Genomic DNA, 26,567 nt, shown 5'->3' with positions numbered 1-26,567 from the left:
TTTTCAATATAATATTATTTATTATACTGGGATGTATGTCCTGCAATTGCCTGATATCAGGCGTGTTTTTTTTTCTTAAAATTGTAAATAACATATCGGCACCATGCTTGTGTGTACATGTATACCTCAAATGTCAGAGAAAAATGTCAGTGTCCACTTCCATCCCTGTATCTAGTTCCTTTCAAACATACCAACTGGGGCGAAAAAATGTAATGAAACGATGAGTTGTTAAAAATTAGGATGGTCTGATGCTTTGATTCTTGCAGAAATTTCTTATTGGCTGAAGAGGAAGATTTTAGATGCTAGAAGTTAAATTTCAGGCCCCCCTTACTTGATTTCTTGTAATGAGCAAAGTCATGTCATTATTCTATGTTGCACACTCAAACAATGGAAGATCTGCAAGTATAATACTCGGTGTCCAAAAAAGTCCCACATTTGATCCTAAATAACTCTGTTGTTTACCAATGGAATTAAACCAAAATTTCAGATCATGTACATGTAAACACGGCATCACAAATGTTATGGAGCAAGTTTCATCAGCTTTGTGCAGGAGCGTGAGATTTAAATGCCATTTAAATACGCACTTTCAGAATGCAGATACAGCGCTGGTGACAATGGGGGAAGGCGCGTGCTCCGGCCAAAAGCTTCTGAAGGAATGCAGGATCACCCCTGATGTCATTGCACACCTCCTCGATCGTGTGTTGCGCCAAACGATCGAGGAGGTGTGCAATGACATCAGGGGTGATCCTGCATTCCTTTAGAAGCTTTCGGCTGCAGCACACGCCATCCGCCACCATCTCCAGCGCTGTATCGACATTGGAGGATGCCAAGTTGAAAGTGGCAGATTCTAAAAGTGAGTATTTTTTTTTCTGTATGGTGTTTAAATCTCACCCCCTTGCACAAAGCTGATGAAACTTGCTCCATATAATTTGTCATGCCATGTTAACAAGATCTGAAATTTTTGTTTAATTCCATTGGTAAACAGCGTTATTTAGGATCAAAAGTAGGACATGTTTTCTTTTTTTAACGTGTTATACAAGACTTAGTTCATGGCACTGTTAGGCACACAATGTTCTGCTAACAAACCTTCATTTGTTTATACAGAGGCAGTACGCAAACCGCAAAGCAACAGATCTATTGCTATACTGCTTACTGCTTACTGGACATGCACGCTAACCTCGGAGGCACATTGGTTAATAACAGAAACATATGCACCAATTTAATGAAAACAAAATCCCTAACTCCCTAGGGGGTGTGAAAAATCGTATTAAAACTTACAAGAATCACGACTGTTAGGGTTAAAGTGAAGAAAATGCTGGTCGCAATCAAGTATCTTGCAAAATTATTTCGCCTGATCCTAGAATTATTCGTCCCAACCCGCGGCCCGACTGCACCGCAAAAATAGAAGTTCCATTGCACGGTCACACTTTTGGCAGATCTGACCAATCAGATGATGAGGCTTTATTCAGGTGTTGTATAAAACAAATAATAAATGTTTCACATTAGTGCAATGGAAAGAATAACTTCATTTGGTGCAAGATGGAATGTTCCATTCCACTCGGCGCTGCCTCATGGAATGGAACAGTCCATCTGTCACCTCATGAAATTATTCGTACCATTGCACTAATAAACATTTATTCATTATTTGTACATGTATATTAAACTTTGGAAGTAAATATTTATATTTTATGTGCTCAAATATCAACTTTGGAATTTCAATTATAAAGTTGTGTTCCAGGGGATAGGATTGTGTATACAAATACGAAATATTTGCTTGTATTTAATACATCAGTGATGTTGCATGTTATGTTTATTGTAAGCACACTACAGTAGAAACAAATTTAAATACTTATGTTTGAATATATTGGAGAAAATAGAATTAAAACTATTTGGAATTTTTTTTCAAATGTTTGCAGAATTTTGTTTATTTTCAAAAGTCAGTTTGTTTTCCTGATTTTTTTAGCCCAAGGCATTTACTGTACATCAATTTATTAATTAAAAAATACACCGCAACAACAACTTTCTGGTATAAAATATATAAATACAATTTATTTCATTTCAAAGTAAATACTTTTGTTATACAATTAGATTAAAATCAAAGTGAAAGGAGACAAAATATTGAAACTGTGGAAAGAATGTAGTATGCAGACACCACTTCTTCGGTTGTGTACAAAGTCTATATGGAGAGTTCAGGCATGCAACTGGGAATTTAGAAAAAATGAGGAAACTCCAAACCACACCAGACTTTGTACAGTATTTTTCAATTTGTAATGGCATTCATGAGAAGTAAAAAAAAACAAGGAAATCAGCGGATCCGAGAAAAAGTTGCATGTCTGAGAGTTGAGTGCATTTTCAAAGTATTTTCTAACAAAATTGGAAATGTTTCTCAGTCTCACATTCATGTCTTTTCAACATTTTTGCAATGACTGACCTTTATTGAGATAATTACATGATTAAAAAGGATGGCGTCAGGTTGCAACATTCTTTCCAAATACTTTAATCATACATGAATCAAAAGAACTTTGATTTTAGATTAAAAAAAAAAAAATCAAGATTTCCAGTAAAATAGAAATATGCGCGATAACCCTCAAAGTACAACTTGGAAGTTGAACTAGCAGACATTAGAATTAATCAAAACAAAGCAAAAAGTGAAGAAAAAAATTGAATAGTTTGTGTGACAAATTAAAGATGGAACCTTTAAAAGAAAAGACAATATCATTATATTTCCTTGGAGTTCCTCAAAATTACATTTACAAACATTTGACCGTGTTGTCTCTCCCCAGTCACCACATTTTTGCTTAAAAAGGAATACGCCGACATGTTAGCACAAAAGGCCATAAATTTGCAATTGATATCTTGATAATCTTCGGTAACAAACTTTTGTCACACTATACCCATTTGAATTCCTATATCAACATGTCGAAAATGTTTGCCTTTGATAAATTCCTTTGACCACATGTTCTTGCCTCAAGGCTTGGGCGAATTTGAATGATCTTCACTGATATTTTCAGTTTGAATGAGCGTACTTTTCAATTAGCTTGCCATATTTTCTTGATCGGGTGCTCGAAAAATTCAAAAGAATCTTCCTTTATAGTTTATTGAACGATGATCTTAAACTGCATTCCAATTTGTGCTAAAATGAATGAATCTGAAGCTAATTTGGGTAATAATTAGGCTTTCAAGCAGACCCAGGCAGAAAAGAAGAACAGTAGGGTAATTGTTTTTCCCCCCAAAAAACATGACAAAAGTAGGATTTTGGAGGACAAAGTCAGGATAAACCTAAGACTTTTGCAGGCTTTCAGGAGTAGTTTTCGTTGATGCTCGCCCATGTCCATAGCATCATAAGCCTCATTTGGCATGTTCTGTAATCACAACACTTGTGCTCCATCCTCAACTAAGCTCTTGGAAGCACAGTTGCAGTACTCCTGCAGCCAAGCCCTTCATTGTGTGATTTTCATATGAAAGTGTGTAACGCGGTTATGAAAAATATTCAATGAGATTTCATTTTTCAGAGTTCTGGGACAAAAAAGCAGGAAAAAGTAAGAATTTCAAGAAAAGAGTAGGAAAAGTAGGAATGCTTGAAAGCCTGCAGTAGGTTCGTATTTCGTTTTTCACAAAACTCTGCCATGTTCATAAAGAACATAATTTGGGACGAGGGGAAGTCATGTCAGTGAGTCGATTTCAAACACCAGTGGGTCAGTGATTGTGGCTCATAAGAATTTGCAATGAAGTAAGAGTTGAAGACTTGAAGTGAAACTACACTACAACCAACGTCACGCTTGGATCATTCTTTTCTTGGTATCATACACATAGCGTTTGAATCGTAGGCTGATTTTGATTGGTGGATGCTTGGATGAAGCTCCGCCTCCATCATCAGTGGGTGTGGCTGCCTCCCCAGTGTCATCTATGTACAAAAGAAAAGAAAAAATTGTACAAAGATGTGAAAGGGAAGAACAGAATACAAGTACAGCAAAAGAAGAATTTTTTAAAAGTTCTTAATAATCTAATAATCCTTTATCAAATACTCCTCGAAGGTGAATCTCAGGCGGTGTACAAATCACACGGCTACGACTGTAAATAACAAGTGCACCTATGCAAGCCACTGGGTAGTGGCTGCACCCATTTTCCATAGACTTGTGTGTTATTACCGGCTGTAGTCATGTGATTTGCCCGCAGCCATGTGATGTCCAACTTCTGTAATCCCAAAACTCTTATTTCCCAGATTATCAGCCAATATTGATCAAGTTGTAAGCATGCTGACTTTCAGCAGGCCCCATAACAATACGTGCCAAAGACGTAATGGGCGAACATGCTGAATACTAACTATGGTCAGGATTAGCTCATTTGTCTGTAAGGATATGCATGTCTTCAAGAAGCATCACATGTCAAAACTAAAAAAAAAAAAAAAAGGCGTCCACTTTCAAGTCAAGCGACAAACGTTTTGGATCTTATTCCTTTTTCAGCATTGATCCCCTGTTAATTGTGACCATGACTTGACTAGAAATCTGTTACGGCATAGCCAGGGTTCTCATCCTGAGGGGGGGGGGGGGGTGAACACCATCTTCCAATGGGGGACGCTGTTCAAAACTGACATCGTGGTCATTATCAGACAATAGGTGTCGCTATTTGCTTTCCACGGGACATTAAAATATACAGCCAACCTGGATCCAGTTTGGTCAATTTTCTTTCCCTTCCACGACAGCTGTGTGTGCCCCAATTTTCTTTAAATGACAGATTCTTTAAGCCACCAGCATTCCGTTCCAACCACTTACCCGCTTTCCCAGTCCTCTTCCCTTTCTTTTTCCCGGAGGATGAGAGTTGTTGCACTGTTTCAGGCTTCAAACCATCTAGGATCAATGAAATGAAAAGAATACCGTTTAAAACCGGCCACATGACGGGCTCTACTCGACCAATAGGAATGGGTAAACTGTCTTAGATATTTATAAATGGTCTTTTGTAATTGGATCAGGTGTTCTTGCTCCACTCACCGGGAATCCTTATTTTATATTTCCCGCTCTGACCAAACCCTCCTTCAATCACTCCCTCCTCCCCGGTGGAAAGCTCAACCTTGAGCCCAACGAACGCCTGCAGGTTGGTCTCTTTCTTGAAGAGAGATCGTCCAATGACGCTGTACTCGTCCGTCATCTGTGGATAGACAGAATAATAGACTGAAAATACAGACCAACTGTTCATAAAGAGGGTCAGATTGTTGGATTTTACTAGGAACTTATTTCTTTCATTATAGATAGTTTTGGATTTTTTTCCTTCAAAAAATAAGGTTTTGAAAAAATAATAGCAATTCAATACTGAAAATCTTGTCTCTATGGAGTAAAATAGAAATAAACTTTGAAGTAAAAAAAGACAGTTACTCCCATTAGGTGAGGAACTTAAGGGAGTAATATGACATCTTGACTCATAATACAATATAAAATCAGGGCTCTTTGTCTTAATAATATCTTAAATTATATTTGCAAAAAACATTTGTCATTTTTAAGCACTTTCATTATGAAAAGCTTATCTTCCATAACAAATGCATCACATGCAGCAATTCAAATTTTCTAGATCAATTATTTCTAGATTGAAATTAAAAGACTGTTTGGAATATGTTTTTCAAATCCCTCCCCCCCCAAAAAAAAACATACGTACCATATTGGACAGTATGTCATGCACCTTTGATAACATTTACACAAAATGATAAAAGGCTCATATGGAAATACAGCCAAAAATGGAATTAAAAGCAATTTCCAACAAGTTTTCAAAAAGAAAACCTTTGAGCAGTTTGATCTTCAAGCCATTTTGGCCATTTCCTTATGAACTCAATTATGCAAAACACAGGAGGGGGCTATACTGCTCAGCAACAAGGCATTTTGTACTACATGTGTTTGAAGAGCACAGGTTTAGCCTTACAGCACAAGCAAATGGATTTTTGATAATGATTCATCCATTGTATGTATATTCTCATCTTTAAAAGGGAGGGGGAAGGGGTAGCTAGGAACTCTTAACTCATGCTAACATCACTAAAAATCACTGCAGACCACGAAAATTGTCCAGTATTAATGGTGATGTTTTGCTAGAACTATGATGCTCCGTGGAGCGGAGCCTCATAGACAGCTTACCCCGCAAAATTGTTTGCTTCTACAAAACACCAACTAAGTACAAACACGTCCAACACAACCAAGCCATTTCCCACAGAACCACTGCACAGTTTGCCCCTAAACTCCGTTCTATGCCTCCTGACATACTCACGTTAATTGCACCCAACAAACATTGGTGGATTCTGTCGGTCAAAATGATGAAAAATATGCCCTCTTCGCACTGAGCCAACCGTACACTTGAAACGTGCACGCAGAATGATCGATCGATGATTTTCGGTTCCCTCGGAGCGCGCCGCGGGGGGTACGTACTTGCACTTGTACACATGTGCATACTATCATTCATTCCGCTCCTACCGTACCCCCGCAGCGCCGAACGAACCGAAAATCATCGATCGATCATAATGCATGCACGTTTCAAGTGTCAGGTTGGCTGGGTGCGGAAAGGGCATATTTTTCATCATTTTGGCCTAAAAATCGACAGAATCCACCAATGTTTGTTGGGTGCAATTAACGTGAGTATGTCAAGAGGTATAGTACGGAGTTTAGGGGCAAACTGTGCAGCGGTTCTGCGGGAAATGGCTTGGTTGTGATGGACGTGTTTGTACTTAGTTGGTGTTTTGTAGAAGCAAACAATTTTGCGGGGTTAGCTGTCTATGAGGCTCCACTCCGCGGAGCATCATAGTTCTAGGAGTAGTACATGTGCACATAGTCAATGTAGCTAGTTGGCATTTAATATCAATCTCCTTAAATCTATATATAAAAAAAATTCGCTCGGAACAAGTGTGAGACATTGATCCCGGGAGATCTCATGATTGGGAAAAAGGGGGCGAGTCGGGTCGGACATTTTGCCGTAGGTAGCAAGCAAATGAGCTTCCCATCGGAAACCATAATTGAGAATTTGTCCCAGGGCTACAAATATTCTGTACCTTCGCTTCTGATGGGAAACCACTTAAGACTACAGCCAAGGATTCTTCTTTTCTTAGTAATTGAAATGATGAGTCAATGGCCTTAAAGAGTTTTGAAAGTCCTTTTTTTTCTTGGTCTTTCTTTTTTTAGAAAATCAGCACTGGAACTATTCTAGCTTCCATTCACAATTGTCTCTAATGCAAGCCATGTGAGAATAGGCTGGCTTGTCAGGCCCGAATGACGCATCCGATTAACTGGAAAGCAAGTCTTTGATTTCTGCTTTTGCGTCCCGATAATTCAGTCCCGGGGTATGGGATGAGTAGGGGCATTAGAGGGGGTAATAAGTTGCTATGACACTGGAAAGGGTTTATATATTAATTTATCGTCATCCCGTGGGTGCGTAGTAGAGATGTTGACGTGGAAGATCCAGTGGCTGTAGTGAATACAAAACAAGTCAATTTGAACTGTGCGGTTAATTACGAATAGACGTGCACTGCCTCTGTACTTTCGTTTGGTCCGCGGAGACCACAACTTTGGGGCCTTAAAGGGAGTGTATAACATCACTGGCTTTTGCTGTAATTTTCAGAAATGAACTATTTGAGGGGTTAGTGTAATAGATCAAATATTGTTACACTGACATGTTTGAAGTTTTATGTTCGGAAATGCTGGAAAAACCAAGAAAAGCAAGAATGTTCAAGTAGTCTGACTCCACTAAAGATAAAATGGATCAATTTATAGTTGCCAGAAAATTGTAAGGTAAGGGAACCAGTCTAGCTGGCCTGCACCCGTTCATGAACATGTAACCAATAGCAAACAAAATTTGGACTGAAAAAAAGGTAAATTTGGAGCAGTAGTTGAAAAATAGTTAGGTTTTTCCAACGGTGGTCGGCTGACCACCGTTGGAAATGTATACAAAAATACAATTTTCTTGAAAATGACTTCACACCAGGTGTCATAATTTTACAGGATGCTTTAGACTTTCATTTACCAACATCCTAGTAAGGTATTTCGTAAAAACTTGGTAGTTTTATTTTTCGATGTTTGCAAATGTTGTATATTCGCTTAAATTCTATTTTTACTTGCCAAAACTTATAAAATAACAGATCGAGAGTATAGGCATTCTAACAAATCCGAAAAATCCAAAGTGTGCATTCTAAAACCGGCAACATAACCAGAGATTTTTGAAGTCTGTGGATTTTTCGTTGGTTGCACCACTGGCTAACAAAAGCTTTGTTGATCATTAAAGGCACATGTAGGATACTTTGCATAATATCCCACAGTAACCTACCAAATTCTGATCAACACCCTGTGAAATTATTCTGTCTGGCTTGCTGTCATTTAGACGGCAAGAAATGAAGGTGATTTTCCAAGATCTGTCAATTGACTGATTGTTGGGAATAATCTATTAACAAAACTGTGTTTCGTGATCAAAAGGTTTTTCATCCTATTTCTCGAAAAGTGTAATATCCACATTGTATGAGCTGCGAATTTAACAGGTGAGGGTTTGAACATTCATCCTCGGAATTTGAATGATGTTATAATTGGAAATGAAAAAAAAAACAAGGCATGAAAAGCAAATGATCCTATTTGCCTTTAAGTACACCAGGGATGCAGAAGTTTCATGACACATTTACCCAACATCAGCTACAGATGTTTGAACTTAAAGAGGTTGTGGAATGCTCGAAGACATTTCCGTCATTTTTCGAGTATATGTAGCCTAAGGTGTAATGAAATAAAAACGACTATTGTTTCTGTCATAAAATGAGTACAAAAGGTACTTTTGAGAGCTGTTTTTCAAGTCCTGTCATGCCTGTTTCGACCCGAACGTGCACTTTGTGTAAAAGTCGTCGTTGCGGGCAGCAAACAAAAAACAGTAAATGGTGACACAATAAACAGGACTCCCAATGCAGAGTAGCATACACGAGTCCTGTTTATTACGTCACGAATTACAGTGTTTTGTTTGCTGCCCACAACGACGACTTTTACACAAATTGCACGTTCCGGTCAAAACAGGACCTGAACAATAGCTCTCAAAAGTACCTTTGTACTCATTTCATGACAGAAACCATAGTCGTTTTTATTTCATCACACTTTAGGCTACATATACCCAAAAAATGACGGAAATGTCTTCGAGCATTCCACAACCTCTTTAAAGATTATTAGTGCACGCATTGCAGTCATCAAAAATCAAGCACTAGTCGACTAATTAATGATCCTTGATCAAAACTGTGCCTAGTGGACAGTGATTTATTATTATGACTTACCCTGTCAACGACTCCCTCTCTCGACTTATTCTTGTAGATTTTCAGCTGCGGAAGAACAGTTTCAGCATAGTTCTTAAAAAAAGGGGAAAAAAGGGAAGGGGATAAAATAATCATTCAAAAAGATTGACAGAAAAAGAACATCTATTAAATAAGTGGAATGCTAGCAGGGAAGGATTTATTGGCTATCCCCTCCGCCCTGTCTTTGTCATAAACAAATCCATCAATCTCTCAAAACTTTTGAGCAATCGAAACTGAGAGAGTTTGTGCTGAATTAATTTCCCACCATACTGACACCGGCATTGCCCAAATCAATTTTGTTGTTGCTGTTGTTGTTGTGGGTTGGGGTTTTTTTTTGGGGGGGGAGTGGGGGTTGGGGGTGGTGGTGGGTTCGGGTGGTGGTGGGGTTGGGAGGTTGTGGTGGGGTTGGGAAGTTGTTGTGGGGTTGGGGTGGGGTGGGTTTGGGAGCGGGTGGTGGGGTTGGGTTGGGGTGGGGTTGGGTTGGGGTGGGGTTGGGGGAGGTGGGGTTGGGTTGGGGGGTGGTGGTGGAGTTGGGGGTGGTGGTGGGGTTGGGAGGTTGTGGTGGGGTTGGGGTGGGGTGGGGTGGGTTTGGGAGCGGTTGGTGGGGTTGGGTTGGGGTGGGGTTGGGGGAGGTGGGGTGGGGTTGGGGTTGGGGTGGTGGTGGGGTTGGGTTGGGGTGGGGTTGGGGGAGGTGGGGTGGGGTTGGGGTGGGGTGGGGTTGGGAGGAGGCGGGTGGGGTTGGGGTGGTGGTGGTGGGGTTGGGTTGGGGTGGGGTTGGGGGAGGTGGGGTGGGGTTGGGGTGGGGTGGGGTTGGAAGGGAGTGGTGGGGTTGGGTTGGGGTGGGGTTGGGGGAGGTGGCATGGGGTTGGGGGAGGTGGTGGTGGGGATGGGAGGGGGCTGGACCACATTTCATTCTAGAGGATTCTCTTCTTTTGCCTGGTTCTATTTTATGAACTAGAGGAGGTAAATTAAGGAAATAGACTACAGCATCAATTTAAATATTTTTCACTCAACTGGTTTTGATTAAATCAAACAGGTTTTTTTTTTTGGGGGGGGGGCGGGCGGAGGGAGGGGGCTTAGCAGAGAGGGGACACGGCCCCCTTTGGCCCCACCTGGATCCATCAAAGAACTCTGATAACAAAACACATTACCTTATCTGTTATATGGTGGCAAAGTTGGCCATGGAATGCCAGCCGACAGGTATTAGAATGTGGTTAATGGTTAAGGAAAAATGCCCATCTTACAATTTGTTGCAGATATTTATAGCAAAAAAGCCATGAATTTGTGTACATCCGAATGTACCAGTATTACATCATTCAGACACTGTTCCAGTTGAATTTGAATCACACCGAGCATAAACTTTGAGTATTTCTCACTGAACACAATTATTAAATACCAGCAAAAAAGTTCCCATTACTGAAATCAATAAGCAACTTCAAGAAGACATGTGGCGCACTCTTCAAGTTTGCACTTTCGAGGCAGTCATTCATAAACAACCTTCTCATTTACGTGTTTCTGACGTGGTTTAACTCCCAAAAGCATCAACATTAATTACTTCGATCACACCAATCAAAAAAAAAAAGCAAAGCATCTTTATCCTACCAATTAGAGAAAATTAACGCTCCTCGGTCAAACAATATCCCGAAATAGAACAAATAAATTGATTAAATACGTACGTCGGAACCGTCGTAAGCCGTCAAGAAAAAAAATGACGTAAACCCACCCCCGAAGATGGGAATACCATCACACAGCTCATCACAAATTGAAAGTTAGGAGAATTCAAAGAAGACTCTACACAACCGAGGCAGCGTATTTGTATTCAAGTCGAGGGAAACGTCGGCGACAATGCCTTCAGTGATAGAATTTAATTATCTGTGACGCGGGTCTGAGACAGATGGTGAATCCTTAGAGAGGGAAGACGGTACATCCTCGCTAAATTACCTCGATAACAAAATAATCTTGAGTATTACCTTTTGTCCTACATAACCGTTACACTGGGGGCCCTGGGCTGAATGCAGATCAAACATTAAAGTGGCACTGAGGTTTACAATAATATCTGAGATTTTAAAAGGTACTCAAAAAGCTTGTGGCCGTTGGACAATATTGAGATTTGGCCGTGGGCCTTTTACTCTTCTGGTATTTTTTAGTAATGGTAGGAATTTCTTTCACTCAACATTTTGATGGAGTCAATGCTTTTTTTTTGCAGAAGACGGAGAATGTAATTTGCCACTTCCCAAAATGCTTCGACAAGGTAAATTAACTACAGTCATTAGGACAAAAATATTGAAAAACCTGCAAATAAAATTTAGAATGTGCACATACAAAAAAATATATTTTTGCCCAGTGGCTCGCCCAGGATTTGGCTGGGGGGGGGGGTCACAAAATATGTTTCCAAGTTTTTTTTTAAGTTTGAATTTTTTTTAAAAAATGTTGCCCAAAATTTTTGGCCGCAGAAAAAAAAAAAAAAATTGGGGGGGGGGGGGACTATTTTGATGTTGGTGGCGCCATTTAAACCCCTATTATACGTACTACTCAAAAATAGGCCACATACATTATCACCACGATCAAATCGTGGGACAAAAAAATGACCAAAAAAAATAACACGCTCATCTGCTGATCGTGTGTTTCGATTTGGGTGGACGGCTTCGGTGACACATTGGTATGGAATACAAACGCAGATATGCAAATAGCCGTACAAAAGCCGTTCGAAATTTTGAGTTTTCCATAGGTTTGTGTACAAACATGGATGCGCCCAGGCGGCATCACTTTGTAATTTAATATAGCTCTATGCACATGTATGTATTTAGTCTATGGTCCCTCTGTGGCAGACAAAGCACTATTTCTTACTCACGCATATACTGGCCTACGTTTCATTAATTTTGTGTCTGACATTGTCAATATTTAAGTTCTAGATTTCCCAAGTCATTTCAATCACAGGTGGAAAATGATGTCATCCCATTCTGTAAATTCTCTTCTTGAAATACATGTATTTAAGCACATTTTGGCCTATGGGCTCCAGGCGCCAACAAAAAAGGGCACCCTTTTACCTAGCAACGATGTCCCATGGGCGGGACACATCCGTTTCGCTGGTTGACGCGCGTGCACCATTCCTTGTATGTGACGCACGTACACCAGGGCATTTGTACTATGTATACACGCAGTGCCCGTACTCCGTGACAAAATATTGCAGTCAGGCAAGATGGCGTCGTTCGGTAACCCCCAACTGTACTTTCTTTGCTGGTGAGGGGGTACTTGTGAACGGAGCGGATGCTGCATAAACTTTGTGCATGACATTGTCAATGTTTAAGTTCTAGATTAAGTTTTCTGCTTGAAGTACTTTGATAATCATAACTGAGTGATTTTGTTGTTTTTGTTTGAAGATTTTTGATGATAACTAAAATCAAAATGAAACTACCTGGTCATCTAGAAGCTTTTATAAGAAACCACAAAATCAAATTTTTATACCTATCCATCAATCCTGTTGAGCACAAAACAATAACAAAAAGGATATGAATATCTGTGTCCAACTTGGAACCAATCACAAGGCACCTTGCAGGACATGTGACTGGTTTCTCAAACTCTATCAAAGCCCACTGCTGATTGGAAGATGAGGAAGTGACCTGATGATTGTCTGTGTCTTCCGTTGTTTGATTGGCTGATTTGGATGGCGGGCTGAGCAATTCCTCTTGATAGATGTATTCATCCTCAAAACTAAATTCTAAAGTGAAAAAGAAAAAAGGAAACTAATTTAAAATTACATTATCTTTCTTTTTCTCTAAAACCAAAATTGACTATAATTCTTCAACATTCCAAATTAAGCATCAATTAAGCACAGAGAACAAAGTCATGGTCATCATACACATTAGTAAAAAAAATTAATTTTGAAAGTGAATCTTTTCAAGTCATCTAAACATTTACAAAACGTAAATTTTCTATGTCAACAGAAAAGAGTCCCGTGCACAATGCTACTTTACAAAATGGTGAACATGTACAACAAGGCAGCGGTTCAAGCCATGAAAGTGAAGCCCGGTTCATACATCACACAAAAGCAAAAGCGAAGCGAAACTTGTGACGTCAAGAATACGTTCGAAGCGCGTCCACCATTGTTGACGACATGAATTTCACTTCGCACTTGCTTTCCCGTTAAGTATGAATCAGGCTTAAATCTACATTACAATAAGGGGTAGCGTGGAAATAAATCCAAGCACTGAAATTATAAGGAAAAAAATGTTACTTCAAGCAGCGAGTCGTTTTTTACCGTTCAATCAACTTTAACTTCAAAACAGAGAGGCTGGTTCGTACTCAGCGTGAAACTGAATGCTAATGTGAATTTGTTGCCTCAAAGGAAGTATTTTTTGCTGCAAATTCACAAAAGTCAACAAATCACAACTATGGCAAGTTCACAGTGAATTTTCTACCTGTGACTTCACTTTTACATCAAGTTAAGTATGACCTTGTCCGAAAATTTGAGGCTCTCGATACTGTGTATCGAGAGTCCCAAAACTTAGGGTAATGAAAACATGCAGCACAAGAAAATAGACTGGCACATGAAACAATTAACCGGTCCAACACCCCTTTAGTACTGCATCAGTCAACTGTGTCAAAAGAAATATCTGGTACTAGTTTTTATTTCTACACATCTGCCCATAGTCATGCCACCAGACTACTGAAGATATCTTTTCAAACAGTTGGGCATTTACCAGTCTAGTCTTAGGCTTCAAATTGAAATCACTTGCCTTCACTCTCAGGTGCAAAATATTGAAAAGAAGTCTCCTTTAAAAATGGAATTGAAACTTCAAACTTGGCTGGAGAAATACTGAGAACCTCGTCTTTGCCTCATGAACATTTTGGAGAATTTTGTCTGCTAACGAGTGAGTAAGTACCTGAATTTGTTTTGCATTTTTTTTCTGCATTTTTTTTTTATTAAGCCTGTACATGTACAAAGAAACTTTTTTTGCTTGCAAATTATTACATTCAGTGACATGTGGTCTCATTTTCCCCCTCTTTCACAGTCATCCTAAATCTCCACCTGATACATCAGCTGTAAACCCCCCAAATCCCCTCCCAATCCTAGCCAGAGGTGGCTCACCTTGGTCTGTCGCTCCAGTGACTCGGTCATTCGGGGGTAAACTGAAGAAGAAGACTCGTCCCATTACCGTTTCATGCCCCATGGTTACTGCCAATCAAGAACAAGAACACTGCAAGGATAATATGCTTGAAACTTGAAAATGGGGAGGGGGAAAAATTGGGAATAAATTAAGACATGCCCAGTTGGCCACGGTATCTTATCCCCCATTCAAAAGTAGTATATCATTTGTTATTTGTGCATTGTTGTCATTTTAAGCAACAAAAGTGCTCAAAATCTAAAGAAGGGTGCTTAACAACTAATTACCTGATGAACTTTTAGCTCAGTGAATGCTGAGAAAACAATATTCTAGGATCTCTATTTCAAGTTAAAAATTGCCGAGTCTTGTTTTGTATTGCGCCCGAAATCAGCGTCTGGGACACGTTCTCACTCAGCCGATTGCAGCTACGCGATGTCACGCACTGAAGCGACAAATTACAGCAACCATGCACGCATGTGCAACGCATCACTGCTTGCGCACAGTCATTCACAGCTTCGTTGAATTAAAAAATAACTACTAACGGAAATTTCCAAAACTGCGTCTTCAGAAGCAAAGTATAAATGAAACATTCAACATTTGAAACTTAAGACTACATGAATAAGACAAAAAGGTCATTTGTTATAGTGATTCAAAAAAACTCAAGAACATGTTAGTTTAAGTCGTTGGTCTATAGTCAATGCGAGACAATTAATGCATACATTTGTCTGTCTGAATAAACCTAAAATCAATTAGGGTATATTTTAGTCAATTGAATCGGTCCTATTTTTTTTTCCTTTTTAGTTTTTGCTTGCCTTATTAGTGGGAACTGATCTTTTTAATTAGAAGTAGGGATAAAATTGTGAATTTTAAAAAAATTCTGAAAATTGGATGAATGGTCTGAAAGATGCATTTCTTTCAACATGTATACTTATTATTTTTTTCTCCCAGATTCAAAAGGTCTGATTTCAGACGAAAATCTGAAAAATCTCATGATAAAATACATCCGACCAACCTCATGGGGCAAGACTGTTTGCATTCTGAGCAACCTTATTAAATACATTGTATCCTTATTACAAAATCTAAAATTCAAGCTTCAACAAGAACAATAACTTCTTAATATGATCCTGTAATAAAACCCATGAGAAAAATCTTCTGAAGCCTGCACACAGAGAGGATGCTAACACTCGACTGCCTCCTCACTTGTACAAATCTTATCGATTTCTCTCACAAGTTCTATGAATTGATCTATGAGAAACACCATGATGTCAGGAATAACAACCGGGAAACCATTTGCATGCACCCAACTCAAGATGGGATCTTTTTCCACATTTTTATGTGATATGGTCCAGCAACTTGTTTTTGTCAAATGCTTTAATTCTCATCTTTTATTAAAAGGGAATGTACAACATGTGCTTTTGCCGCAATTTTCTGAAATAAATGGATTTGGAGGATTAGTATGTTATAGCAGATATTGTTAAAATGACTTGTTTCACGTTTTGGGCTTGTAGATGCTGGAAAAACCAAGAACACCAATCATGTTCTTGTAGTCTGGTTCCCTGACCCCACTTAAGATGAAACGGAGCAATTTATAGACTTTGGGGAATTGTAAGGTCAGAGAATCAGTCTAGCAGGCTTGTACCCCTTCACAGGTGTGTAATCAATTGCAAAGAAAATGCGGAATAACTAATTATGAAAAAATAGGAGCAGTTTTTGAAAAAAAAACAGTTTTCTCCAACGCTGGTCGGCCGACCAGCGTTGGAAAAATACTGTTTTACTTTCAAATGAAAACATACCAGGAGCCACGATTTTACAGGATGCTTTAGACTGTCATTCCCAAACAAACCAGTGAGGTATTTCATGATAATTTGATCTTTTCGTTTTGTGATGTTTGCAAATGTTGTATCTTCCCTTTAACGATGAACAATGTACTGTCCATGTTTTTTTCCATAGTTTCACCCCGATAACTATCAGTGTGTTGCTTTTTTATGATATTTGACTAGCGATACCAAAGTTATTAGCTTTGTACAGGACATCATTTTTTTATATTTTTTTAGCCAACATTAGCCAACATTAAGTTAAAGATAGTTACTTTTTGCAGCCTGACAACAATTAAAGTTCTCACAGGATAGACTGGTTGCCTCTCCCTATCAAAATCAATAATGTGGAGACCAGAAACCAGTCTACTTAAAGAGTGAAGTAGACTATAGTTCAAAAAGCAAGCAAATATTTTTAAGAGGTATGCGGATGCCAAAAAAGACAAACAACTTGATTTAAAAAAAAAAAATATATACATATTGAAATTTTTTTAGAATTTGTTTTTGTTTAGAACACGAACATAATACATCTTTAAATGAATACATTTGCCCTAATCCTACTAGTGTGGGGTCCTCATCTCAATCTCAAAATAACTTAAGAACTACATTAATGTTTTCTTGTGATGGAAAAGCTATTCGCGTAAATGCTGTCTGACTTTCACTCTGTTTATAATGCTTGCTGCTAGGCTGTGGACTTTCATTAAAGTGGACATCACGTTTCCACGGAAACAATATCACATGACATCAATCTCACTGCACATGCCAGTTAATTAGCAGCAAAGCCAAGAGACACCCAGAGGCAACACTGTAGCTGCTTCGTAAATCCCACCATTTATCACTGTTCTGTAAGCTTTGGTCAAAATTGTCGAGAACGTTGTCATCTACGCTCTATCAGAACATTCCCCTCACTGGCAACTCCATTCAATCCCAGTAATTGTTCCCTTGATGTACAAGTATAAGCTAGACCAGCTCTGGCATCCTCATTCAGTGTATGGTTTCCGGCATTGAGGGTTAATGGATTTGGCTGGCATTAAAATGTCACATGGTATCGGCAGGATGAGCGTATAACGCCACCGGACTCTTAACTCAGCGATGGAAATCATCATTTGAATACTGGGTTCAGTTTCATGGAGACGTTAAGCTGAAAGTATTGCTGAGCTGGGCAATTCCATCGTTACAGACGTTATATTCAGAGCCTAAGACCAATTTGAAACAACAAAATAAAATTCTTGCAGTGAAAGAAAACAACTCTAGCTTAGGCCTTAGTGTACAACATGACATGGTTTTTATGTAGGGTTAGCTGAATTAATTAATGAGATATAGGCCCCTAAGCATTAAATGACCGTTACGGATGTTACGCTTTAAGACATAGATTATTTTATGTTCTACGCATCAAAAGAGTCTGTGAAGTTTCTTGCAAGAATGTAATGAAAGAACTACATATTGTGGTAGATACAAATGTATAGGTTCACTATATATCAACTTCATACACGCGATAACAAACATACAGAATCATGGTATTCTAAGTTCAGTGCATTATTTTTTTATAAAATATGGCCTTTCTCTCTCATGCAATTCTACAATTTTAGCCCCAAAACCAGGGTGGTTTTTTTTTACAAGAAAATTCATTTAACCACATTCCATCTGACTGGCACATCACTCAAATAAAAGGTCTCGATGTCCCTTTTTATTTGACACCACATGTGAAGTTGTGATGCTTGTAGTTCTGAAGATTTCATTTTGTTTCCACTTTTCAGCCATGTCCACTATCAGTAGAATTGTCCAGCTATAAGGCCAAAAAAAAAAAATGGTCTCTGGTCAGACCAAAGTTCCGGAATTGACGCGGGGACGCGGCTTTTTTTTTTTTTTTCTTCTTCTTCAAGCTTGGATTGTACAGACAAGGTGGGGTACTATTTTGTGTTTTTGGGGTGTCCTCATGTTGGTGTCCTCCATAATTTGCCTTGGTGCTCTCGATCATTTGCCTTGGTGCAATTTCCCATTCCTGGGTGTTTTTTGGTAAAAAAAATTGAGGAGGTGCGGAAATAGAGGGCGCTGTTGGAGCTACTGCGGAACATTTTGGAAAAAAAAAAAAGATTGACGCGCATGATTAAAATCGATGCGCGCGCTGACCAGAGACCGACTTATTTTTTTTTTTGGCCTAAGCAGAAATCAGCAGAGAACTACCAGCCACTAGCAATGCACAGAGTATGAAATGTTGTCTGGTAACCTGGTTTGGAGGTAAGAAAATGCTTCCGTGTTCATCAAATTTGTGAGGTGTTCTGGCAAAATGAGACAGTACTGGGCAGAGATGGAAATAAGGGTTTTTAGGTATTAGGAAAGAGAACAGAATTCTCTTTATAATACTGTTTGTTGCACTTCAATCAGACATTCCGTTGACAACTTATGGCTGTTTAAAGTTCCCATTTATCGACATGTCAAAAAAGTAAAATACCGATGGAGAAAAGGGCTTTTAAAGTTTCGATTTTTGTATTTGCGAAAAACACTATTATTCCACGATTATTATAACTGCTTCTTTGAAATATGTGTTGTAGACATATCAAAGTTACAAAATAGAAATAAATCTGAAAAAAAAAAATCACCCCCATTTGGGTTTTCTTAAAGCATTTTTCTCCATTAAGGTGCGTGCCCAGTTCCGTCTCATTTTGCCAGAATGCCTAACATTTCTGTTTTTATTACACTAGAGATGAGATTGTCCATATTCTGAAATATAGCCCTGATATTGAAAGGCAACTGATCCTACATTCAAACTCTGCCTGTGGAACTACATGTAGTATTGTAAGTGTCAAAAGTCCTAAAAATTTTAAACAATACCTACATGTAAGTGCAAAGAAAACAGGCTTTCAAGCTTACCAGGGTGAAAAAGTAGAACAGCAGGATCAAATAAAAATTAAAAAACAGGACAAAAGTAGGATTTTGGAGAACAAAATCGGGATAAAACTAAGACTTTTACACTTTTACAGGCTTTCAGGAGTAGTTTTTTTTTGTATTCCCCATCCACAGCATCATACGTGTAAGCCTCATTTGGCATGTTCTGTGCTCACAACACTTGTGCTCCATCCTCAACTAAGCTCTTGGAAATAGTTGCAGTACTCCTGCGCCCAGGCCCTTGGTCATTGATTTGCATATGACAGTGTGTAACAGTAACAGTGTGAAAAATATTCAATGAGATTTCATTTTCAGAGTTGTGGGACAAAAAAATAGGAAAAAGTAGAAAAAGTAGGAATAGTTGATTAATTATTTCCAGAAAACTAGAGGACGGACATTCTACCTCAGATGATGATGATTTCCATATACATGAATGTTACCTCGTTACCAATTTAGGGATTTTATTTAATGATACGCTGCGGAGAAAAATAAAATTGTGACATTACTAGGAGCTTTAAATATGGAGGGTAATTACAGTTTCTCGTGGTGGGGATGCACCTGGTCTCGCTGGTAATTAGTCTACTTGAAGGATAACTAATTAGATCTTGGATTCTTGCCAGGGTTGTTAGCATTCAACATGTGAGCATGTGTACCTCTCCAAGGATGCTCCGAGATAAAAAAAAAAAAAAAAATCAAACTGTGGTTTTCTTCTCGAGAGCTTAGAAATGTAATGACCCTTTTAGGTCATCTAGCCAGTATTGTTGTTCAAACTTCAGGTTTGGGTATCTGCCTCGTGAGGGTAACGACAAGATATGGAACTACGGTTCCAATTTAGATAATTTACAACTCATGGGAGTCATATCGTCCAACAATGCATTAATCAGTTCTCTTCTTTACTTTTTTTTCTTGAGTCTTGAGTAAGCCTTTATTTATTTGATATTTTCTGTTTTGAAGTGGGGCAGTTCCGCTGTGTCAGACATATATTTTGGATAATCCAACAGTGTGCATAATAAAAAGTTACAATCATTAAGTGGATTTTAATTCTAATAAACACCTATTTAGTTTGTTACCACAATGAATTAAAAAAAGGAAATTAATTATTTATCCAACTTTTTGCTGTAGTAGAATTCAGCCTGAAACAACATGGTATCGGACGTACATTGTACCTGTACATATATTTTTGTGTATTTTAAATATTTCTTTACATAAATTCCGTAAAAGTAACAGCTAAACTGTTGAACATTGGTAGAACCAAACTATATTTCAATAAAATACAGATAATAAGATGTAAGCTTGATATACATGTTTCATTTGTGGCATTTTGGATTTTTGGAAAAGAGCTTTATTGAGTAAATTTACAAGATGGAATTTGCGTCGGGGTGATGTAAATGAATATTAGGTTTTGCCCTTCACCGACGTTTAAACACTGTATATTCAGTACGTTACCTCCCGAGTGAAAGTTGGAATTAAAATCACTCGGGTAGGACTCGAACCCACGACCTCCTGCTTTCTAGTGCAGACCTCTTACCACTTGACCACCGAGTTTACAGATTTGGTTGGCTGGTTCGAATCTGATGTATATGTAGCAGTGGGTACCGCAATTAACTATTCATAAGATGGAATTTGTGGAATTAATTTAGTGAAATTTATAATGCTGTAGAAATACCCAGTGGACACTATCTCGGTTTACATGTTTCAAGGCTGTACATTCCACTCAAGATATACATGTATCATGTGCAAGGGGCTACAAATGTATACTTGTAGAAAGAAGAGACTTCTTGGGATAACGAAGAATTAGAATGAGGTTTATCAGGACAAACTGTTCTCAGAACTTAAGGAGGGTTGCATCTTTACATTTATTTGTAGTTTGGGGAAACTGATGTTCATTTAAATGACCTCTTCATTTGTCATTTTTAACACTGTGTGTCAACGGATGCAAAAATATTATTATAACTATAATTATAATAATTCCTACAAATGTACCATTAGGGAGACACGTTATCGTAATTTCTTCGACAATAGCGAGACACTGGTCATTAGGGAGACATTTTCATGTCTCCCTAATTCCACAGCCCCCCTTTAGAGGCAAAATTTTACTGTCGCAATCAGGTTATATTTGTTGCTCGTGGTCTAATTAGTAAAAATACCGAAATTCGTGGAAAAAGGACAAGGGAATATTGGGTTAGGTTACATTTAAGTTTGAAAATTTTTGTGCACAAGTCTATGGGAATGTCTCCCAAATGACCCATTCTCGGTAATTATTATTACCCTGGATTGGACATTTGGGAGACATTCCCATAGACTTGTCCTTTTTTCCCACGAATTTCGACATGTTTACTAATTAGACCACGAGCAACAAATAAAACCTAATTGCGACACTAAAATTGTGCCTCACTAATGACCGATGTCTCCCATCGTGCGAAGAAATTATGATAACGTGTCTCCTTAGTGGTACCTTTACACGTATAAATGATGAATAAATAAAAAAAATTTAACAGAGAATTTTTTTTTTTAAATCAACCAATGAACTCTGTATTTGAGATTCCTTGATTAATCCGAATTTTAACCATTATACATTGAAATGGTTTCGAATATGATGAGAAAAAAATGGCACCCTGTTTAAAAAAAAAAAGGTCTGCTGTGATGTCTTTAATCATTCACTGACTATTTTGAGGACTTGTCTCAGAGCTCGGTGTAGGTTATGAATATTTCACAGTGCTCATGTTTTTTTCAAGCAAACTCCATCTCTAATACATCATCTCAAAAATCCTTATCAATTATGCCTAGCTCAAACACACAAATACACGTATGGTGTAAATCGACGATTTCCTATTGTTCCTCTTTTGTTAAAACTTAGGACGTCCTCTATTAGACTCATGTCCTCGTTTAGAAAAGGATTTTCACATGTGGGTCTTCAATTTATACAATGTACCATAAACATACATGTAAACACACACACAGTCTTACATTACGTACACGTACCTACTGTGGACGTTCCGTGTAGTTAAGAAAAACCTGAGAAAAAAAGTCACTTTACTCGCACTGTGAACACTCTTTCAACCCAATTTTTTTTTGTCATGATTTCCTAGAGTGTTCCTCTTCATTTTGCGACAAATAAACCTAACCCCAAATGCCTCTAAACCTGTTTTTTAGAGAGGGGGAAACCTAGTGTGGACGTGGGCAAGTCCACAAAGTGTTCACTCTTCCTGCATCCTGTGGACCTCTTTTGTTCACAGGTCCACAAAGAGTATGTAAGCTGAGAGTGAGTAAACACCTTCAATCGTGGACCCCCTATTGTCCCTCTGTTGTACTTTAACTTATTTTGTTTGTACCTTAACTTTTTAGAAAGACCTCCCATATGTTTTGTACACGATCATCAATCGTGGACCTTCGGGAATTGTGGACTCTATTGTCCTCTATTGTAGAAAAACATCCATTACTGAATGCAAACACAAACACACGCACACACAAAAACTGCCAGTCTTACAAGAAATCTAACATTGTGCTCTGAGGCGAGAACAAGACATGATCAGTACTGTCATTAGTGGGAGGGTAGCCCAACCAGGCATTTCCTTTTTGATTGTAAAATACAGATTGGATGGTCTGATAAGACCTAATGAAGCATTGTATCCCGCAGGACAATGCGTAAAATTAGCATCAGTGTCCTGTCGTATACCTCCCTCCAGCCTTAATGCTAGCAGTGATATATTCATCGGATCTCATTTGTGTTATGGATCCTTCCTTGCACGCACTACAATTACGGCGTTTGTTATGCTGATAAGAATAATATGACTTGTGAATTCCGTTGACAAATAAGCAGCAACTTAGCATTCCTTAAAGCTACAGTCCATCATTTGCAGCTATCCAAAAAGTAACTGATGTAATTATTGTTGAAAAACATGCTTGGTTGAAAAAAGTAAGAGAACTAAACTCCTTGTAAAGTTATTCTTTCTGGGATGTGTCGTTTTGAAGAAATCAATGAAAGGCGGCCTTTCCAACAATGCGTTTTGTTTGCAATCGATTGCACACCTATGAACGGGAACAAGCCAGATAGACTGGTTCCCTGACTTTACAATTCCCAGACATCTATAAAATTGCTCCGTTTCATCTTAAGTGGGGTCAGGGAACCAGACTACAGGAATATGATTGTTTCTCTTGTTTTTTTCCCCAGCATCTACGAACGCACAACTTCAAACAAGTAGGTTTAACAATATTTGCGATAAAATGTTTAACACCCCCCCCCCTTTAATAGTACAGACAGGCTCACTTCTTTAAAACTTCAATGAAAGAGTTCAATTAAATATAAATAAATATTGCACACTCTGCTTAAAAATGTTAAAATCACTAACAGTAAAGTGATTTGGTTTTAGACTAGGACTGTACTGATTTTAACTGTTCACGGAAAGTGGCACAAAATGGGTTTCTTGGCTTTGCCGTTATTCAAACATATCTTTGGATTTACAACAGCAATCTCAATGAAATAAACGGTATTCTCAAGCTAAATCTATTACCTCGAAGATGGTGTAAACATCTGCAGAAAATTTTGGTTGTAAATAAGCAAAAATGGAGGGGTTTACAATTGCACCATTTTTTTCAGGACGCCCTGTATATTCCCTCTAGAGGAATCAGTGTGAATCTCAATGTCAATCTTCATAATTATTTTTTTTGTCATTGCAGTATTAGAGAGAGGTGACGATGTACGTCGCCTATAATACTCGGTTTTGAGTGGGCCTACTAATTGAACTCTAACATGTACATCCACAGGTATGCTATGTCTAGCAATGTAAGAGCTTCAAATCAGGGGGAGAAACAAGGCATCAAATATGACAATTGCTTTCAACCATGCAATCCGAATGTCTTTGCTGATTATGCCTGATTTGAGAGTCTGGAGACATGGCTAACATGAGTGCTGTATTATATACGTATCATGAACGCACATGTGTATATCAATGGAAAAAAAGCCTGCTGGCTCAGTAACACAACTTCATTTTATTACTGGCCTTGGGTGTTCCTCTTTATTAGTAAGTGGGGGTGCTGTAAGAAGCAAAAGCTTAGGGACTTCAAGAATTGTGGCAACAAACCCACACCCCCCAGTACAGGCGCGGATCAAGGGGGGGGGGGTGTTTTGGGGTGTCAACCCCCCCCCAGCTCTGTCAACAACAAAAAAAGATCATATAAATTCCTAAAGAATAATGCGAACCCCCCCCCCCCCTGCTGTGACACCCAAAATAAAATTATAGTGGTATAATATCCGCCTGTTCAAAATACGGTACACCATTCTGTCATCTAGTGTTAATAATCGTCGAATTTGAACAGCGCCCCCTATTGAAATATGGTACCAGCGGCCCCCTCCCCCATTTTTTTGATTTTACGGAGGCCAAGTGTCCGTAGAAAAAAAACCTGTGTACATTTTCACATTTTATTTGCTGATGAAGACCACCCCCCTGCGAAAATTCCTGGATCCGGCCCTGCAGTAGTCTATGTACATGTAATCACTGTGGTCTATGATATGTGAGCACATTGGCTAATTAATTAGGCAAGACAACCGCCTCTTGACCCCTAGATTTTGACCAATCAGCGGGCGCGCTTTCTATATCGGGTCTTTCACCCATTGTGTGTCACAGACAATGGATACAAAAAACTGTGTCACGCGCTCTGTATCATGTAACGCGATATGCGCCCGGCTGTTGTTGTATTACAAAACACTGCATTCGAATTGACCAATCAAACCAAGTGGTCCTGATTTCCAATTGGCTTTATAATACACGTTTTCCAACTGAGGACATCATGGCAATGGGATTTCTCATGAGCATCCTCAATTATACCTACATGTACAGTGACGTTTGTCTTTGGTGTAAATCGAGGATTTTCTTTTGTTCCTCTTCCCTTTGTACTTTGTACTTTTTCGGAACAGCTCTCATTGGTTTTGTAAACATATTCTAATCGAGGTTGTCCTCGAATTGGCTCCTGTCCTTGATTCATGTGTGCGGACACCATAAGCAAACGCTATTGTACAAGCACACACACACCCACGCATGTTTTACATGATCTGATACACCGTGCCCTCTGAAGACATGCACACAATAGGGATTGTATACGTCTCCACAGGGCAATTTCTATAGATAAACAAGGTTTTCACGGAATAGATATGGATTTTACTCAAAAACTAGGAATTTCCTAGGTATGTTGATCTGTCGCAAATGGTAGAGTTTTAGAAAAGGGATATTAAGTCCAAATTTCAGCCAAGGAAATTAATTCTGGTTAACATTAGAGCATTTTGAAACTTCACTTTCAAATTAGAAAACTTTACTACACGAGAACATGTCTCCACAAGGATGCAAATTTCAGTATACATGTATTTAATATGAGAACCCCTTATTATTGGTTCCTTTTTTTGCTCATTTTGTTTGGACTTTGAACTATTTTTCAATATGTCCCATAATAAAGGTTTGTTCACAAAAACCTCAGAGGCTTTAATTGGCTCAGGTCCTCTGGGTTACTGTTTTCACAGAAAAGCCATTGTCCCAGGTCACAATTTCAAATCCTCAATTTCAGTCTTATATTAAGAAAGCACTTCTTGAAGCACTTTCTTTATAAAGTACTACCGGTATAAGAGCCAAATTTGTTTTTTTTAATCTGTTAATGCACGCATTCACTTTTCTATCGCCCACTTGCCAAGTTCCATTCCTCCTGATGATGGTGCACATGCAAACGAGAATCATCACTTCACTTGTTTGTTTCTTTTAATGTTCCTTAAAGAGTTTCAACGTCCTGGCCCTCAGCTAACAAGATTACAAGCATTTATTTTTTTTTCACCTTGTTAAGAAACAAGAACCCCAACACAAACACCTTGTCGTCGTTAACCAATCCTTTTCCTCCTAAGGATAGGATATACAATGTCAATATTTTTGTCGCCGCGTTCCCACAGATAAAAATCAGCTCTCTCTGTAATCCTGCCTGCGAGCGAGTCTAGACTTACAGGAAGTCAATGTACTCGTAATTCGTCAAGAAAAAATTAGAAAGGAACGGCGTCTGAAGATAGGGGGACCAGGTGCAAAAGGGGTAGGGATGATAAACGATCGGACAAGTTCAACGGAATGGGTACGTGCTTCTGAAAGCAACGTTTCCTAAATTGCAACATCAATTTGGAGAGTCGGTCCGTTAAAATATTTAAACGAAGTAATATGTGTAGGTAAAGAAATGAGAATTGATTGTGATTTCATTTCTTGATGAAAAAGAAGCTCAGATGTTTTATTTGTAAAAAAAACCATGTTATATTTGTGAAAAAAAAGTATTTTACAGCAAATATTGTTACACTGACCTGTTTAATGTATTGTGTTCATAGATGCTACAAAACCAAAAATAAAAATGCTGTTCTTGTAGTCTGGTTCCCTGACCCTGATTCAGACGAAACAGAGCAATTTATAGACATCAGGGAATTGTCAGGTCAGGGAACCAGACAAGCTGGCTTACACCCGT

General features: G+C 38.6%; 1 protein-coding gene across 1 annotated transcript in view; it reads right to left on the bottom strand.

Moving 5' to 3' along the window:
- Positions 1 to 2,372: 2,372 nt before the first annotated feature.
- The window catches only part of LOC119726439 (selenocysteine-specific elongation factor-like), a 60,035-nt gene continuing 35,840 nt past the window's right edge, over positions 2,373 to 26,567 (bottom strand). The window contains exons 10-16 of the mRNA XM_038198091.1: positions 14,373 to 14,459; positions 12,795 to 13,001; positions 10,435 to 10,493; positions 9,266 to 9,337; positions 4,989 to 5,145; positions 4,773 to 4,847; positions 2,373 to 3,904 (exon numbers count right to left, since the gene is read on the bottom strand). Of these exons, the coding sequence (XP_038054019.1) occupies positions 3,774 to 3,904; positions 4,773 to 4,847; positions 4,989 to 5,145; positions 9,266 to 9,337; positions 10,435 to 10,493; positions 12,795 to 13,001; positions 14,373 to 14,459 (788 nt within the window). The 3' untranslated portion in view covers positions 2,373 to 3,773. The remainder of the gene's footprint in view (positions 3,905 to 4,772; positions 4,848 to 4,988; positions 5,146 to 9,265; positions 9,338 to 10,434; positions 10,494 to 12,794; positions 13,002 to 14,372; positions 14,460 to 26,567) is intronic.

Source organism: Patiria miniata, unplaced genomic scaffold (genome assembly GCF_015706575.1).
Source record: "Patiria miniata isolate m_02_andy unplaced genomic scaffold, ASM1570657v1 HiC_scaffold_2, whole genome shotgun sequence".
Taxonomy (NCBI): Eukaryota; Metazoa; Echinodermata; class Asteroidea; order Valvatida; family Asterinidae; genus Patiria; species Patiria miniata.
The sequence above is the reverse complement of the archived record's forward strand: the minus strand, read 5'-3'. Positions and strand labels throughout refer to the sequence as shown.